This window comes from Ornithorhynchus anatinus, chromosome 4, assembly GCF_004115215.2.
Source record: "Ornithorhynchus anatinus isolate Pmale09 chromosome 4, mOrnAna1.pri.v4, whole genome shotgun sequence".
Taxonomy (NCBI): domain Eukaryota; kingdom Metazoa; phylum Chordata; class Mammalia; order Monotremata; family Ornithorhynchidae; genus Ornithorhynchus; species Ornithorhynchus anatinus.
In genome coordinates, this window is record NC_041731.1 from 133,783,981 (window position 1) to 133,801,791 (window position 17,811).

At 53.4% G+C, this 17,811-nt stretch overlaps 1 protein-coding gene across 1 annotated transcript in view; it reads left to right on the forward strand.

The window, feature by feature from the left end:
• The window catches only part of NOP14 (NOP14 nucleolar protein), a 52,030-nt gene extending 42,847 nt beyond the window's left edge, over positions 1-9,183 (forward strand). The window contains exons 15-18 of the mRNA XM_029062985.2: positions 1,075-1,222; positions 5,255-5,373; positions 7,479-7,634; positions 8,869-9,183. Of these exons, the coding sequence (XP_028918818.1) occupies positions 1,075-1,222; positions 5,255-5,373; positions 7,479-7,634; positions 8,869-8,968 (523 nt within the window). The 3' untranslated portion in view covers positions 8,969-9,183. The remainder of the gene's footprint in view (positions 1-1,074; positions 1,223-5,254; positions 5,374-7,478; positions 7,635-8,868) is intronic.
• Positions 9,184-17,811: the final 8,628 nt, after the last annotated feature.

The window sequence follows — 17,811 nt, forward strand, 5'->3', positions numbered from 1 at the left end:
GCTTTAAAGAGTAGAGGAGGAGCCGCCCGTGTCCGTGCCTGGTCCCTGCCGTGGAAGGGTCCAGCGGCCACTTTACCGATTAGCCGGTCCATTCCTCACCACCTCCTGCGTCGCGTTGCCGGCCGGACTGCTCCCCGACTGCCCCCCGGACCCCCCAGGGCCGCCCGACTCGGGGACCTGCCATCCGCTCTCCCGAGCGCTTACCGCGGGGCTCTGCGCACGGTAAGCGCTCGGTAAATACCACTGATTGATTTTTCTCTTAATGGTACCGGTTAAGCACTCAGCGAGTGCCGGGCACTGTTCTTCGCCCTGAGGTCTGGTAATAAGATCGGACACGGTCCCCGTCCCACAGAGGGCCCCCGGTCTCGATCCCCGTTTTCCACATGAGGGAACTGACGCCCCGGAGAAGCGAAGTGACCCGCCCGAGGTCACCCGGCAGACGGGCGGCGGAGAGCCGGCCCCGGAAGCCGGGTCCGACGGCCAGGCCCGGCCTCTTCCCGCTAGGCCCCGCTGCTTCGCCGAGGCGCCGCGGCTCGACGGTCCCGTCCGCGGAAAATCCGAGTCGAAACGCCGAGCGGTTGCCCTCTCTGGCTCGCCGGCCGCCCCCCCGGGTCGCGCGTCGGCCGGTCTGTTGGGCCTCGGGTCTGGGGGCTGCTGGATTTTTTTTCCCCCAAGCCCCGGTTTCCCAACCGGTGGCTGAACCCGAGGGATCCTCAGAGAAGCAGCGTGGCTCCGTGGAAAGATCACGGGCTCAGGAGTCAGAGGTCACGGGTTCTGATCCCTGCTCCGCCACTCGTCAGCTGTGGGACTGTGGGCGAGTCGCTTCACTTCTCGGTGCCTCGGTTCCCACATCTGTATAATGGGGATGAAGACGGTGAGCCTCACGTGGGACGACCCGATGACCCCGTATCTCCCCCAGCGCTTAGAACGGTGCGCGGCACGTAGTGAGCGCTTAACAAACACCCGTTATTCATTTATTGTATCCTCTGATTCTGACCTCGCCGGGTGAGCCGAGTCGGGGTCCCAGAAAATGAAAACCTTTTGCCCTCATCCCGGCGTGAAATGTCGTTGCAGGTTATCGTGTGTCGCCCTGTGTTTAGATCTCGTTAAGAGGTGCGGAACAATGTACGGCTCCCTGGCGTCCGTTCACGAAATAATGAAGCCCATCGGGACGCTGCTCTCGGGACATCGGCCGGGGCGCGGGTACCCCGAAGAGCTGCAGGTCGGTTTTGGCTCCCTCTCTGCGGGAGGGCCGGTTCCTGATGACAATGTTGGCATTTGTTAAGCGCTTACTATGTGCAGAGCCCTGTTGTAAGCGCTGGGGGAGATACGGGGTCATCGGGTCGTCCTACGTGAGGCTCACAGTCTTCGTCCCCGTTTTACAGATGAGGTCACCGAGGCCCAGAGAGGTGAAGTGACCCGCCCCCAGTCACACAGCCGCCGAGCGGCGGAGCCGGGATTCGAACCCATGACCTCCGACTCCCAAGCCCGGGCTCTTCCCACTGAGCCACGCTGCTTCTCCTGTTTCCTCGGGGACGTGCTCTCCATCCGTTGCCTTCAGCTCGTTCCTGGCCCCGTAGGCCGCAGGCTCGGCACGGGCAGGGAACGCGTCCGCCAACTCCGTTCAGTCGGACTCTCCCAAGCGCCGAGTTCAGTTAAATACCCGGCGGTCGGATTTATTCATTCATTCATTCATTCATTCAAAAGTATTTATTGAGCGCTTACTATGTGCAGAGCACCGTACTGAGCCCTTGGAATGTACAGATCGGTAACAGATGGAGACGGTCCCTGCCCTCCGACGGGCTTACGGTCTAATCGAGAAAAAATGGTGGTATTCGTTAGGCGCTTACCATGTGCAAAGCACCGTTCTGATCCGATACAGGGTGATCAGATCGTCCCACCTGGGGCTCACGGATTTAATCCCCATTTTACAGATGAGGTGTCTGAGGCGCAGAGAGGTGAAGTGACCTGCCCAGAGTCACACAGCTAGCAAGCGGCGGAGGCGGGATTCGAACCCATGACCCCCGACTCCCAAGCCCCGGCCCTTTCCGCTGAGCCACGCTGAGCCCTGACTGTGTGCAGAGGGCTGTACTAAGCGTTTGAGAGAGTGCAGTATAACAAAGTCCTTGCCCACAACGAGCTTACAGTTTAGAGGGGGAGACAGACGTCAGTGTAAATAAGTAAGCCACACAGATCTGCAGCGTGGCTCAGTGGAAGGAACCCGGGCTTGGGAGTCCGAGGTCATGGGTTCTGATCCCGGCCCCGCCGCTTGTCAGCTGTGTGGCTTTGGGCGAGTCGCTTCAGTGGAAAGGGCATGGGCTTTGGAGTCAGAGGTCATGAGTTCGAATCCCAGCTCTGCCACCTGTCAGCTGTGGGACTGCGGGCGAGTCACTTCACTTCTCTGGGCCTCAGTTCCCTCAACCGTAAAATGGGGATGAAGACCGTGAGCCCCACGTGGGACGACCTGATTCCCCTGTGTCTACCCCGGCGCTCAGAACGGTGCTCGGCACGTAGTATAAGCGCTTAACGAATACCGACATTCTGTGGGCCTCGGTGACCTCATCTGGAAAACGGGGATTGATCGTGAGCCCCACGTGGGACAACCTGATCACCCTGTATCCCCCAGCGCTTAGAGCGGGGCTTTGCACATAGTAGGCGCTTAACAGATACCATCATTATTATATGTACGTACATGCTGCGATCGATTGGCATTTGTTAAGGACTGACTGTGGGCCAGGCCCTGTACTGAGCACTGGGGAATCACAGACAGCACAGAGAAGCGGGGTGGCCCGGGGGAAAGCACACACGTCGGGAAGTCGGAACTCAGAGGGACCTGGGTTCTAGTCCCGGCTCAGGCACTTACTTGCCTGCTGTGTGACCTTGAGCGAGTCACTCAATTTCTCTGTGCCTCGGTTACAACATCTATAAAATGGGGACGAAGCCTGTGAGCCCCACGGGGGACGGGGACTGTGTCCTACCTCCTCAGCTTGTATCTACCCTTAGTTAGTATTAGATACGATTAGTCGCCATCGGTTTTTACGAGACGTTCTTCCCCTCGACTCTGTCCATCGCCGTCGTTCTCGTCCGTCCGTCTCCCCCGATCGGACCGGGAGCCCGTCGGACGGCGGGGACCCTCTCCATCCGTTGCCGACTGGTTCATCCCTAGCGCTTAGTACGGTGCTCTGCACATAGTAAGCGCTCAATAAATACTATTGAATGAACGAATGAATCTACCCCAACCTTGGGTAGAGTGCCTCGCACACAGTAAGCGCTTCACGTGGTAAGCGCTATGGGAAGCAGCGTGGGCTCAGTGGAAGGAGCCCGGGCTTGGGAGTCAGTGGTCACGGGTTCGACTCCCGGCTCTGCCACTTATCAGCTGTGTGACTGTGGGCGAGTCACTCAACTTCTCCGTGCCTCAGTTACCTCATCTGGAAAATGGGGGATTCACGGTGAGCCTCACGTGGGACGACCCGATGACCCCGTATCTCCCCCAGCGCTTAGAACGGTGCTCTGCACAGAGTGAGCGCTTAACAAATGCCAACGTTATTAATAAACACCCCTGATCGAGCGAAAGGGGGGGAGACGGACGTTAATGGACAAATACCAGCATTATTATTATTATTATCATTCACAGGCACCATTAACAAAATCCCAGTCCCACAAAGGGGTTGCAGATAAGTAAACTGAAGCAAAGAGAAGTTGGCGGCCAAAACGGTCCGGCCGGCGAAACCCCTGCTTTCGTTGCGTGCTGAGAATGCTGGGGGGAAGGAGGTGCTGCGGGTAGATACAGGCAGATTGGGTTGGACGCAGTCTCTGTCCCCCATGGGGGCTCACGGTCTTAATCCCCATTTTACAGATGAGGGAACTGAGGCCCAGAGAAGTGAAGTGACTTACCCGAAGTCACACAACGGACAAGTGGCGGGGGCCGGATTAGAACCCAGGCCCTGGGCTCTATCCACTGGACCCCGCTGCTCTAGACTGTAAACTCATAGCGGGCAGGGAACGTGTCTGTTTATTGTCGTATGTCCTCTCTCGAGTGCTTAGTACGGTGCTCAGCACTGGTTATGGGTTCTAATCCCGGCTCCGCCACTTGTGACTCGGGGCTAGTCACTTCACTTCTCTGGGCCTCAGTTCCCTCATCTGTCACATGGGGATTAAAAGCCTGTGAGCCCCACGTGGGACAACCTGATGACCTCGTATCTGCTCCAGCGCTTAGAACAGTGCTTGGCCCATAGTAAGCGCTGAACGAATTCCATCATCGTCATCATCAACTTCTCTGTGCCTCAGTTACCTCATCCGTCGAAGGGGGATGAAGACTGTGAGCCCCACATGATACGACCTTGTATCTCCCCCGGCGCTTAGAACAGTGCTTGGCCCATAGTAAGTGCTGAACAGATATCATCGTCATCAGTAAGCACGCGTGAGAGTACTTCTCTGATTAGAAGAATACGTCTCTAATTGCACAAAGTACAGAGTGCAGTGTAACGGAGTTATGGACACATTCCCTGCCTACCACGGGCTCAAAGTCTAGAGGGGGAGACGGACGTTAATAGAAATCGATTGCAAATATGTACAGAGGGGCCGAGGGTCTGAGGGAGGGGGGAAGGAAGGGTGAAAACCCAAGTTCCAGGGTGACGCCGAAGGGAGAGGGAGAGGAGGAAATGAGGGCTTCATCGGGGAAGGCCTCCCGGAGGAGATATACTTTTAATATCCGTCTCCCCCTCGAGACTCTAAGCCTGTCGTGGGCAGGGAGCACGTCAGCCAAGCTCTACTCTCCGAGCATTCATTCATTCAGTAGTATTTATTGAGCGCTTACTATGTGCAGAGCACCGGACTAAGCGCTTGGAGTGGACAGTTGGGCAACAGATAGAGACGGGCTCACGGTCTGATCGGGGGAGACGGACAAAAACAAGACAACTTAATCACGAAAAATAGGGGAATGGATACCTCATTATCAAAATAAACAGGGTGATAAAAATCTATCCAAATGAGCCCAGTGCGAAGGGAGAGGTGAAGGAGCCGGGGGGGAAGGGGGCTCAGCCGAGGGGAGGTGAAGGGGGAGCAGAGAAAAAAGGGGAAGCTCAGTCACTCTGCACAGAGTAAGCGCTCGGTAAATGCCGTTGCCCGATTGGTCGTGGCAGGATTTGCCTTTAATCCACGGGATGCCGTGGCCTGGAGGAATAGAGTGCTGACCTCCAAAAAGAAAGCAACTGCAGAGGAACCCCTTTAAAGCACCGGCCCACTTGTGTTGCAGGAGCTGATGGAGAGTGTACTAAAAGATCTGGCGAACCGAGCCAGATGTTACCAGCCCCTAGTGTGTGAGAAGAGTAAGCCGGTGCCGTTGAAACTCTTCACACCCAAGATAGTGAAAGTGTAAGTGAAATCGGCCCCGCGTGATTCTTTAGCGCGCAGTTCTTCACCCTCTCTCTCTCTCTCTCCCCGGCTGCTCGTCGTCAGTCTCTTTCGCAGGCTCCTCCTCTGCCTCCCATCCTCTGACTGAAGCGGGGGGTCCCTCAAGGTTCAGCTCCGGGGCCCCGTCTCTTCTTCCCGCTCCTCCCACTCCCTTGGAAAACTCGTTGGCTCCCGGCGTTTCAACTTCCACCTCTGGGCGGGTGATTCCTAAACCTACATCTCCAGCCCTGATCGCGCATTGTAGCATCTCCTCCTGCCTGGGAGACACCTCTACTTGGATGTCCTCCCGTCACCTCGGAGTAACGGGTGTAAAACACGTCATCTTCCCTCCCCCTGATTTTCCCGTCACTGTCGACGGCGCCGCCATCCTCCCCGCCTCGCAGACCCACCGCCTCGGCCGTATCCCCGACTCCTCTCGTGCAACCCACGTGTTCAGTCCATCACTAAATCCTGTCGGTCCCTCCTTCACGTCGCTAACCTCCGCCCTTTCCTCTCCATTCATTCATTCGATCGCATTTATTGAGCGCCTGCTATGCGCAGAGCACTGTACTGAGCGCTTGGAATGTACAGTCGGCTAGCGGGATTATACAGTCACTCATCCTAGCCTGCCTTGATTACCCTATCGGCCTCCTGGCTGACCTCCCAGCCTCCTGCTTCTCCCCGCTCCGGTCCGGATTTCACTCGGCCGTCCGGAGCATTTTTCTACAGAAGTGTCCAGGCCGGGTTTCCCCCCTCCTCAGGAACCCCGCAGCGGTTGCCCATCCACCTCCGCATCAAACCACAACTCGTTACCGTCGTCTCCGGATGGCTCAGTCCCCTCGCCCCCTCCTATGTCACCTCGCCACCCTCCTCCTCCACCGCAGCCCGCACGCTTCGCTCCTCTAATGCCGGCCTGCTCACCGCGCCTCCGTCTCGGCTTTCTGGCCGCCGACCTCTTATCCCCCTCCGTAGCCCAGGCGGACGGCGAAAACCCACATCCTGGGTTCTAGGCCCGGCTCAGCTTCCAAATTACGATAAAGTCCTTGGACCGGTAGCTCATCTGGGGCAGGGGACGTTTACTTCAACCGAAGCAGCATGATCTCGTGGAGAGCAGCCGGGGGGCCTCAGGGTCAGAGGACGCGCGTTCTGATCCCAGCTCTGCCGGCTGCTTGCCGTGTGACCTTGGGCAAAACACAACCTCTCTGTGCCCCCGATTCCTCAGATGCAAAATGGGGATCCCTGTCGTCCCTGCGGAATCGGCTCCTACCTACCCCGGCGTTTAGAACATGTTAGGAAGCGCTGGATACCGTTATACGGAACCCCACGAAACCGTGTTGTATCGTCGTCACCCACAAAACCGTGTTGTATCGTACTCGCCCAAGCATTAAGTACGGTATTTTGCGCACCGAAAGCGCTCGATAAGTACAGTTAGTTGATAGACGAAAGCACGAGGACATGTAGTGTTGCTGAACTGTAGCAGAGTAGTGTGCAGACCCGAGTTCACTGCATCCAGTGAGTGAGTCGTCTCCTCCAAAGAAACTGGGGTATAAAGGGAAGTCGTTCGTTTTGTTGTGGTGTGTTTTCGTTTTTCATCTGCATTTATGGCAGAAAGACATGATTCAAAAATCCTGGCCCATACATCTCCACCGATGGACTCCCTAATGCGTGGAGCACAGTGGCTCAGTGGAAAGAGCGTGGGCTCGGGAGTCAGAGGTCGTGGGTTCTAAATCCCGGTTCCGCCACTTGTCAGTTAGGTCGACTGGTCAAGTCGCTTCTCGTTGCCTCACTGACCTCTTCTGTAAAATGGGGATTGAGCCTGTGAGCCCCACGTGGGACAACCTGATGACCTTGTATCTACTCCAGCGCTTGGAACAGTGCTTGGCACGTAGTAAGCGCTTGACAGATGCCATCATCATTATCATTATGTCATCCGTCAAATGGGGATTAAGGCCGTGAGCCCCACGTGCGACACCCTGATGACCTTGTATCTCCCTCAGCATTTAGAACGGTGCTTGGCACACCATAAACGCTTAACAAATACCATTATCCTGATTATGATTATTACTATCCCGCATTTCCCCCTTCAGCCTCGAGTTCGGAAGAAAACAAGGCAGCAGTAAGGAGGAGCAAGAAAGGAAAAGATTGATTCACAAGCATAAGCGTGAATTTAAAGGCGCCGTCCGGGAAATTCGCAAAGACAATCAATTCCTGGCCAGAATGCAGCTCTCAGAGATCATGGAAAGGTACCGAACCGGGGGGCGGGGGTTGACTCTGAGTTTATCTCCTGCGGTCCCTGCGGCCCGCCCGATGGCACGTCTCCGGCTCGTCCGGCCGGTGTGCTGACCCACCGTGTCCTCCCCGTCATTTGTTCGTGTGTCAGTTGCCGGGCTCCGGACGCGTCCCTCGTTGGCTTTTACCAAACCGGCGTCCGCCGCTCCCTGATGTTTGCTCCCCTCGGCGGACTGGCCAGCGTCACTTCAGATTTCTTTTTTTTTCCTCTTCCTGCATCCGTTTCCTCCGTAATGGTGGTAGGAAGGGCACCGCCCGATAAGGTCGGAGTTAAACGGTTGTGACGGTAACGGTAGAGCCGTCATGCAGTCTGAGGCTGCCGGGAGTGAGGCTGCCTCCGTGCTGGCCCGGAGACGAGCTCTCGTATGCCGGGATGATAAAGTCGGGTATCTTCTCGGGCCCCCTCTGCCATCCGAGTGACCTTGGCGCTCCGGTGGTTAAGGGGGGGCGGGGGGGCGGGAGGAAAGGGTTGGCCAACTGCCAACGGGACGTGCTCTGAGGCGGCTTTGGTAACAGTGGCCAGGAGTGGCCGTTTAGAGCCCGTCGTCGGGCGGGGATCGTCTCCATCCGTTGCCCAGTTGTCCATTCCAAGCGCTTAGTCCAGTGCTCTGCACAGAGCAAGCGCTCAATGAATGCCCCCGGATGAATGAATGACCGAATAGTGGAAAGGGCACAGGCCTGGGAGCCGGAGGACCCGGGTTCTAATCCCGGCTCCGCCTCCTACCTGCTGAGTGACTTGGGGCAAGTCACTTCTCGGTTTCCTCTGCTGCAAATGGGGATCCGGTACCCGTTCTCCCTCCTACTTAGAGTGCGAGCCCCGTGTGGGTCCTGATTATCTTGTCTCTCCCCCGGCGCTTAGTAGAGAGTCCGGGACATAGTAAGCGCTGAATGAATACCACGGGGACCGTCGTTATTAGTGGTGGTGCTGGGCCCGGCCATCCGCACTCTCTTGCCCGTTCCCCGTGCCCGGCAGAAGGGGAAAAGAGTATAGTCTGCGGTCACCGAACGGAGAACCCCCGAGGCCTCGAAAAGCAGCGGATATCACTGGGCCCTCGTCCATTTGCTAAGGCATCCCAAAATACCAGGAAAGTCGTGCAAAAGAGAGCGAGCGCGCCCTTCGTTTTTTCATGTCGGGATGTGAACGACTCTGTCAGCGTCTCATTTCGCTTTTTAACTATGATCTTCTAGGGATTCTGAAAGAAAGAGGAAAGTGAAACAGCTCTTCAACAGTCTGGCCACTCAGGAAGGAGAATGGAAGGCTCTGAAGAGGAAAAAGTTCAGAAAATAAAGCATAGGCTCGGCCAGGGGGGCGTCGTCTTTTCGTCCGCCTCACGGGTGAATGAAGAAGGCTCTGTTTCCGGAGTGTACGGTCAATTTCGGTCCTTTACGCGGAACCGGAACTCTTTCGTTAACAGTGTAAATCAAGTTCCGGGGATGCCCTTCTGGTGCATCCGCAGGCTAAACCAACTTGCCCTAATAAAGTCTGCTTTTTACTGTAAAGACGCGAGCCGTGCGTTCATCGATTCATTCGGTCCTATTTATTAAGCGCTTACCCTTTGCAGAGCACTGTACTGAGCGCTTGGGAAAGTACAGTACGACAATAAAGAATGACGAGGGTGCTTTCTCTGACCAGCATTCGAGAGTGGAGTACGAGGGCTGGGAGATAACGTTCCCTGCCCCCAACGAGCTTACGTTGCAGACGTTGGGGGAATGGGTGGTAAGTAAATAGCTCCCCTGAGGTCATCCAAAGCATCATGGAGGTCCCGTGATCCACCCACCGACTGGGGAATCGGAAGTTGGCAAGTCGTTGAATCCGTTGAGCCCCCGGGCCTGGGTGTCAGAAGGACCTGGGTTCTAATTCCTGCCCCGCCATTTATCTGCTGTGACCGTAGGCGAGTCACTTCACTTCTCTGGGCCTCATCTGGAAAAAGGGGATTGGAACTTTGGGACGTGTGGGACAGGGACTGTGTCCGATCCAGGGCTTAGTACAGTGCCCGGCACAGAGTAAGCGCTTAATAATAATAATAATAATAATAATAATGTTGGCATTTGTTAAGCGCTTACTCTGTGCAGAGCACCGTTCTAAGCGCTGGGGGAGATACAGGGTCATCGGGTTGTCCCTCGTGAGGCTCACAGTCTTCATCCCCGTTTGACAGATGGGGTCGCTGAGGCCCGGTGAAGTGAAGTGACTTGCCCACAGTCACACAGCAGACAAGTGGCAGAGCTGAAATTCGAACCCATGACCTCGGACTGCCAAGCCCGGGCTCTTTCCACTGAGTCGCGCCGCTTCTCTCTTAGCTTAACAAATGCCATCGTTATCAAGTATTCTTAGCCTCCAGCCTCAACCCTCGTTATTCTAAAGCAACATTCTGCACATCTCCCCCGCTTCTCAAAAACCTCTAGTAGTTGCCCGTCCAGCCCTGTATCAAGACCACCGGCTCAGCGGCAAGAGGCCGGGCTCGGGAGTCAGAGGTCACGAGTTCTGATCCCGACTCGGCCGCTTGTCAGCTGGGTGATTCGGGGCCAGTCGCTTAACTTCTCGGTGCCTCGGTTCCCTCATCTGTCAAACGGGGATGAAGACTGGGAGCTCCACGTGGGACAACCTGATGACCTTGTATCTACCTTGTATCTAAGAGAAGCAGCGTGGCTCACTGGAAAGAGCACGGGCTTTGGAGTCAGAGGTCATGGGTTCGAACCCCGGCTCTACCACTTGTCAGCTGTGTGATTTTGGGCAAGTCACTTAACTTCTCGGTGCCTCAGTTCCCTCATCTGTAAAATGGGGATGAAGACTGGGAGCCCCACGTGGGACGACCTGATTCCCCTGTGTCTACCCCAGCGCTTAGAACAGTGCTCGGCACATAGTGAGCGCTTAACGAATACCAACATTATTATTATTACCCCAGTGCTTAGAACAGTGCTTGGCCCATAGTAAGCACTTAACAAATACCATCATTATTATTATTAAAACACTCATTTAGCTCTTGCCCTCCTATTTATCCTCACTCGTCTCCCATTACAGTCCAACCCAACTGCATTTTGCCTCTCTGATGCCAACCTGCTCAATAAGCTACACTCTCGGGCTTCTCTTTCTTATGGTATCTGTTAAGCGCTTACTACGTGCCAGGCACTGTTCTAAGCGCTGGGGTAGATGCAAGCCACTCAGGTTGGACCCCGTCCACGTCCCGCAGGGGAGTCGATCCCCGTTTTATAGACAAGGGAAGCGAAACATGGGGAAGGGAAGTGACTTGCTCAAGGTCACATAGCAGCGTGGCTCAGTGGCAAGAGCCCGGGCTTGGGAGTCAGAGGTCATGGGTTCTAATCCCGGCTCCGCCACTTAGCTGTGTGACTTTGGGCAAGTCACTTCACTTCTCTGAGCCTCAGTTTCCTTGTCTGGAAAATGGGGATGAAGACCGTGAGCCCCATGAGGGACAGCCCGATCACCTTGTATCCCCCCAGGTGCTTGGAACAGTGCTTGGCACATAGTAAGCGCTTAACAAATACCCACATTATTATATTAGCAGAGAAGTGGGGGAGTGGGATTAGAACCCAGGGCCTCTTGACTCCCAGGCCCGGGCCGTGTCCACTAGGCCACGCTTCTTGCCGTCAACCCCTTCTTCCCTGCTAAAATCACATCTCCTCTAGGAAGCCTTCCCTGGCCCAGATCCCATTTTATTTTCCTTCCCTACGGTGTCGCCCAACCTCCGCGGCATTCAGGAATATATCTACGTTTAACTTATTTTTCTGCCTGCCTCCTCCCCTCTTTAGGGTAAGCTCCTTGAGGGCAGGAGTCTATCTCCTTACCCTTCTCGCCGAAGCTTGGTGTTTTGCACTTGTTGCTTAGAAGCGGGGTGGCTCGGTGGAAAGAGCGTGGGCTGGGGAGTCACGGGTCATGGGTTCAAATCCCGGCTCCTCCGTTTGTCAGCCGTGTGACTGGGCCAGTCACTTAACCTCTCTGTGCCTCAGTTCCCTCATCTGTAAAAAATGGGGATGAGGACTGTGAGCCCCACATGGGACAACCTGATTGCTTTGTATCCTTCCCAGCGCTTAGAACAGTGCTTTGCACATAGTAAGTGCTTAACAAGTGCCATCATTATTATTATTAGAACAGTGCTTGACACGTATATATTTTTAATACCCCATTTATTTTATTAATGAGGTGTCCATCCCCTTGATTCTATTTATCGTGATTAAGTTGCCTTGTTTTTGTCCGTCTGTCTCCCCCGATTAGATTGTGAGCCTGTCGTTGGGCAGGGACCGTCTCTATCTGTTGCCGATCTGTCCATTCCAAGCGCTTGGTACAGTGCTCTGCACATAGTGAGCGCTCAATAAATACTATTGAATGAATGAATGAATGACTAATAAAGAGGTCATGGGTTCGAACCCCGGCTCTACTACTTGTCAGCTGTGTGACTTCGGGCAAGTCACTTAACTTCTCGGTGCCTCAGTTCCCTCATCTGTAAAATGGGGATGAAGACTGTGAGCCCCACGTGGGACAACCTGATTTCCCTGTGTCTACCCCAGCGCTTAGAACAGTGCTCGGCACATAGTGAGCGCTTAACAAATACCAACATCATTATTATTATTAAATACTTGAGCTCCGCCGCTTGTCAACTGTGTGTCTGGGCAAGTCACTTAGTTTCTCTGTGCCTCAGTTCCCTCCTCTGTCCCACGTGGGACAACCTGATCACCTTGAATCTACCCCAGCACTTAAAAAAGTGCTTGGCACATAGTAAGCACTTAACAAATCAAGCCCTTAGTACAGTGCTGTGCACATAGTAAGCGCTCAATAAATACGATTGAATGAACGAATGAACCTCATCAGCTTATATCTACCCCAGTGCTTAATAGTAATAATAATAATTATAGTATTTAAATACTTACTCTGTGCCAAGCACTGTGCGAAGCCCTGGGATAGATACAACGAAGTCAGGTTGTCCCACGTGGGGCTCACGGTCTTCATCCCCATTTTCCAGACGAGGTCACTGAGGCGTGGAGAAGTGAAGTGACTTGTTCAAGATCACACAGCCTTAAATGTCCGCAATACTGTACAAGGGAAAAATAAGGGGTCGGCGAGTCCGCTTTCGCCACTCAATCAGTGGTATTTATTATTCATTCGATTGTATTTATTGAGCTCTTACTGCGTGCTGAGCACTGTACCCAGCGCTTGGGAGAGGACAGTACGGCAATAAACAGTCACGTACCCTGCCCACAACGGACTCACGGGTCTGGAGTGGGGGAGGCAGACGTCAATACAAAGAAATAAATGACAGATATGGACGTAAGTGCTGTGGAGTTGGGACGGGGGGGAATAAGAAAGGGAGAAAATCAGGGTGACGCAGAAGGGAGCGGGAGATGAGGAAAAGTGGGCCTTAATCAGGGAAGGCCTCTTGGAGGAGATGGGCCTGCGGGAAGGCTTTGAAGTTGGGGAGAGAAAGTAGAATTTGAAGGGAAGGGCGTTCAAGGCCTCGGAGGAGGGAATGTGGCTGCCAACTCGGTTGTATTATACTCTCCCTAGCCCTGAGTCGAGTTTTCTGAACATAATAAACACTCAAATGCCATGGATAATGACTCATTGAGTGCCTCGTCTGCAGACTAGGGAGAGTATAGTACAACAGAATAATGGTAATTAGTGGTATTAAGCTCTGGGGTAGATGAAAGATAACTGGGTTGGGCACAGTCCCCGTCCCACATAGGGCTCCCTGTCCCAATCCCATTTTCCAGATGAGGGAACTGAGGCCCGGAGAAGTGAAACGACTCGCCCCAGGGTCCCAAAGCAGACAGGTGACGGAGCCGGGATTAGAACCCAGGTCCTTCTGACTCTCAGGCCCGGGCTCTGTCCACTAGGCCAAGCCTGACTCCTTTATTGGGAACCAGGAGCGTGATTTCCACCCCCGGGGTTCTCTCCCAAGGCGTTGGGACTGTGCTCTCTACGGTAGACGCTCAGTAAATACCACCGATGGGTAAGACGGGAAAAGGGCTTAAGACAACCCCCTTCGGACCCCAAGGGGTCTCATCTTGAGAAAGCAGCGCGGCTGAGCGGAAAGAGCATGGGCTTGGGAGTCAGAGGTGGTGGGTTCTAATCCCCCCCCTGCCACTTGTCTGTTGTGTGACCTTGGGCGAGTCACTTCACTTCTCTGGGCCTCCGTTCCCTCATCTGTAAAAGGGGGATTAACTGTGAGCCTCACGTGGGGCAACCTGATTCCCCTGTATCCACCCCAGCGCTTAGAACAGTGCTCTGCACAGAGTAAGCGCTTTACAAATACCATCATTATTATTATTATCCAACTTTCCCTTCCTAGCCATCATGCAAGAGAGCCAGCAGAGGGAACGTGGGATATGAATTTGGTTATGGAGAAGTATCGCTTTTCTTGAGATCTGGAGCAAGCAAGACGCTACTGGCAGGGGCCTTTTACGTCTTAGAAAGATCCAGCCACCTTGGCTAGGGAGAGAAACTCTCCTAGATCGAAGATCTTCCCCCGCCCCGGCCGATTTGTCCCAGAGGTGCTACCCAGAGCTCGCCTTCCCTACTGAGAACTCACCTCCTCCGAGAGGCCTTCCCAGTCTGACCTTCCCCTTTTCCTTCTGCTCCCTCTGCTCCCTCTCCGCTCCCCCTCCGCCCTCTGCTCCCTCCCCCTTCCCCCCTTCCCCTCCCCTCAGCTAAGCCCCCTTTTCCCTCCCTTTCCCTCTGCTCCTCCCCCTCTCCCTTCCCCTCCCCTCAGCACTCTGCTCATTTGGATAGATTAAATATTATATTATTATATATAATATATATATTATATATTCCCCCGATTAGACCGTAAGCCCATCAAAGGGCAGGGACTGTCTCTGTTACCGATTTGTACATTCCAAGCGCTTAGTGCAGTGCTCTGCACATAGAGCTCAATAAATACTATTGAATGAATGAATATATTATTTATTACCCTATTTATTTTGTTAATGAGGTGTTCATCCCCTTCATTCTATTTATCGTGATTACGTTATCTTGTTTTTGTCCGTCCGTCTCCCCCGATTAGACCGCGAGCCCGTCCTTGGGCAGGGATGGTCTCTATCTGTTGCCGAATGGTCCGTTCCAAGCGATTAGTACAGTGCTCTGTACATAGTAAGCGCTCCATAAATACTATGGAATGAATGAATGCTAAGAAATAACGTTATTCAGTAAGTGCTTACCCGGTATCAACCGTTAGGGTAAATATCAAATAATCAGAAGCAGCGGGGCCTAGTGGAAAGAACACAGGACTGAAAGTCTATGCTTAGAACAGTGCTTGGCACATAGTAAGCGCTTAACAAATACCAACAAATAATTATTCTTATTATTAAGTCAGAGGACCTGGTTCTTATCCCTGCTTGGCCACCTGCCTGCTGTGTGACCTTTGGTAAGTCACTTTAACTTCTCCGTGCTTCAGTTTCCTCATCTGTAAAAAAGCGATTCAAACCCCGTTCTCCCTCTTGTTTTAGACTTTGAGCCCCATTTAGGACGGGGGCTGTATCCCACTTGATTATCTCGTATCTTCCCCAGAACTTAGTACAGTGCTTGGCACAAGGTAAGCGCTTAGCAAGTACCCTAATTATTCTCATTATTACCGAGACAGCGATGCCATGTGGGGCGGGGACTGCTCTGTACGGTGCTCGGCACAGAGTAATTATTGTTATAGTCTTTATTGTCATAAGAATAATAATCATGGCATTTGTTAAGCGCTTACTATGTGCAGAGCACTGTTCTAAGCGGCGGAGGGGAGACAACAAGGTCATCAGGTTGCCCCACATGGGGCTCACAGTCTTCACCCCCATTTTCATTTCCCCATTTTAGGGAGCAGCACGGAAAGAGCCCGGGTTTAGGAGTCAGAGGCCATGGGTTCGAATCCCAGCTCAGCCACTTGGCTGTGTGACTGTGGGCAAGTCACTTCACTTCTCTGGGCCTCAGTTCCCTCATCTGTAAAATGGGGGTGACTGGGAGCCTCACATGGGACAACCTGATGACCCTGTATCTCCCCCGCGCTTAGAACAGTGCTCTGCACATAGTAAGCGCTTAACAAATAACAACATTATTATTATTATTATTTTCCAGATGAGGTCACTGAGGCCCAGGGAAGTGAAGCGACTTGTCCCACGTCACCCAGCTGATGAGCGGCGGAGCCGGGATTGGAACCCACGACCTCCCGACTCCCAAGCCCGGGCTCTTTCCACCGAGCCACGCTGCTTCCTCACCGCGTCAGATCCGACGTGGTCCCCGTCCCAGGTGAGGTTCACAATCCAAGAGCATGAGAAAATTTCATTTATACAACGCACACGGGCAAGACAACCTTCACGAATCTCCAAATCCTTCACGACCCAAATGTCGCTCCGAGGCCGACAGGGTTTCCGTCCCAGGAAACCGAGGAGGCCCAAGAAAGGACAGGACGGTATTTAAACGTTGCCAACGTCAACATCCCGAGGGTGGGCGAGAGTGGGGAAAGGAAGGATTATGAGTTTGTTACATTTCATACTTTCTGGAACATTTCAAACTTTCTGGAACAATGCCACGGGAAAGGCAGGGTGCTATCGATTTCTTCTCTCCCACCAGCTCGCTTCTCACTGTACATTCAATAGTATTTAGTGAGCGCTTTCTATGTGCAGAGCACTGGACTAAGCACTTGGAATGGACAAATCGGTAACAGATAGAGACGGTCCCTGCCCTCTGACGGGCTCACGGTCTAATCGGGGGAGACGGACAGACGAGAACGATGGCCATAAATAGAATCGAGGGGATGAACATCTCATTAAAACAATAGCAAATAAATAGAATTAAGGTGATGTACATTTCATTAACAAAATAAATAGGGTAATGAAAATATATACAGTTGAGCGGACGAGTACAGTGCTGAGGGGATGGGAAATTCAAGATAAAAGACTCTCTCCGCTGCTTAGGATCTGCCGCCTCGGGAGTTTTGTTGTTCTTTTCTTTTTAATGAGACTTTCTAAACGCTTACTAAGTGCCAGGAACGTACTAAGCGCTGGAGTAGATACAAACTAATCAGATTGAACACAGTTTGTGTCCCACGTGGGGCTCACAGTCTTAGAGAAGCAGCGCGTCTCAGTGGAAAGAGCCCAGGCTTGGGAGTCGGGGGTCATGCGTTCGAATTCCGGCTCGGCCACTTGTCAGCTGGGTGACTGTGGGCAAGTCACTTCACTTCTCCGGGCCTCAGCGACCTCATCTGTAAAATGGGGATGAAGACTGTGAGCCTCACGTGGGACAACCTGATGACCCTGTATCTCCCCCGGCCCTTAGAACAGTGCTCTGCACATAGTAAGCACTTGACAAATACCAACATTATTATTATTATTATTAATCCCCATTCTCTAGGTGCTTGAGGCACGGAGAGGTGAAATGACTTGCCCGAGGTCACACGGCAGACAGGTGGCAGAGCGAGGAAATTGGAAGCCGGGTCCTGCTGAGAAGCAGCTCGACGTTTTGGATAGGCCACGGGCCTGAGTCAGAAGGTCATGGGTTCTCATCCCGCCTCTGCCGCGTGTCTGCTGTGTGACCGGGGGCCAATCACTTCACTTCTCTGGGCCTCAGTTCCCTCATCTGGAAAATGGGGATTGAGACTGTGAGCCCCACGTGGGACAAAGGGTCCACCCCGATTTGCTTGTATCCACCCCATCATTCATTCATTCATTCATTCAATGGTATTTATTGAGCGCTTACTATGTGCAGAGCACCGTACTAAGCGCTTGGAATGTACAAATTGGCAACAGATACTTAGTACAGTGCCCGGTACAAAGTAAGCGCTTAACAAAAACCATCATAATTGCTGTTATTCTTCTGATTTCCGGGCCCTTGCTCTACCCATTAGACCTCAGGAGTGCCACCTTAAAGCTGCAGTGTCCCGTTTTTTAGTGACGAGACTTGAGACTTCTACAGCCTGCGTGACGTTTGGGTGGTGAATGATTTTGAAATTCATGAGGATCGCCTTGCCCGTATGTGTCGCAACTGACGCATCCCCTGCCCATGGGAAGCAGCAAACAGGCCGTCCCAAGTCACGGCCTGTTACACGCCCGTCTTTTCCGTGGTTTGAAGCTAGGGGCTCAGCGAATGTGAAAACAGTGGCAAATTCGGACTGACAGCCTGGGGCCAGGCCTCATTTTAGGCAG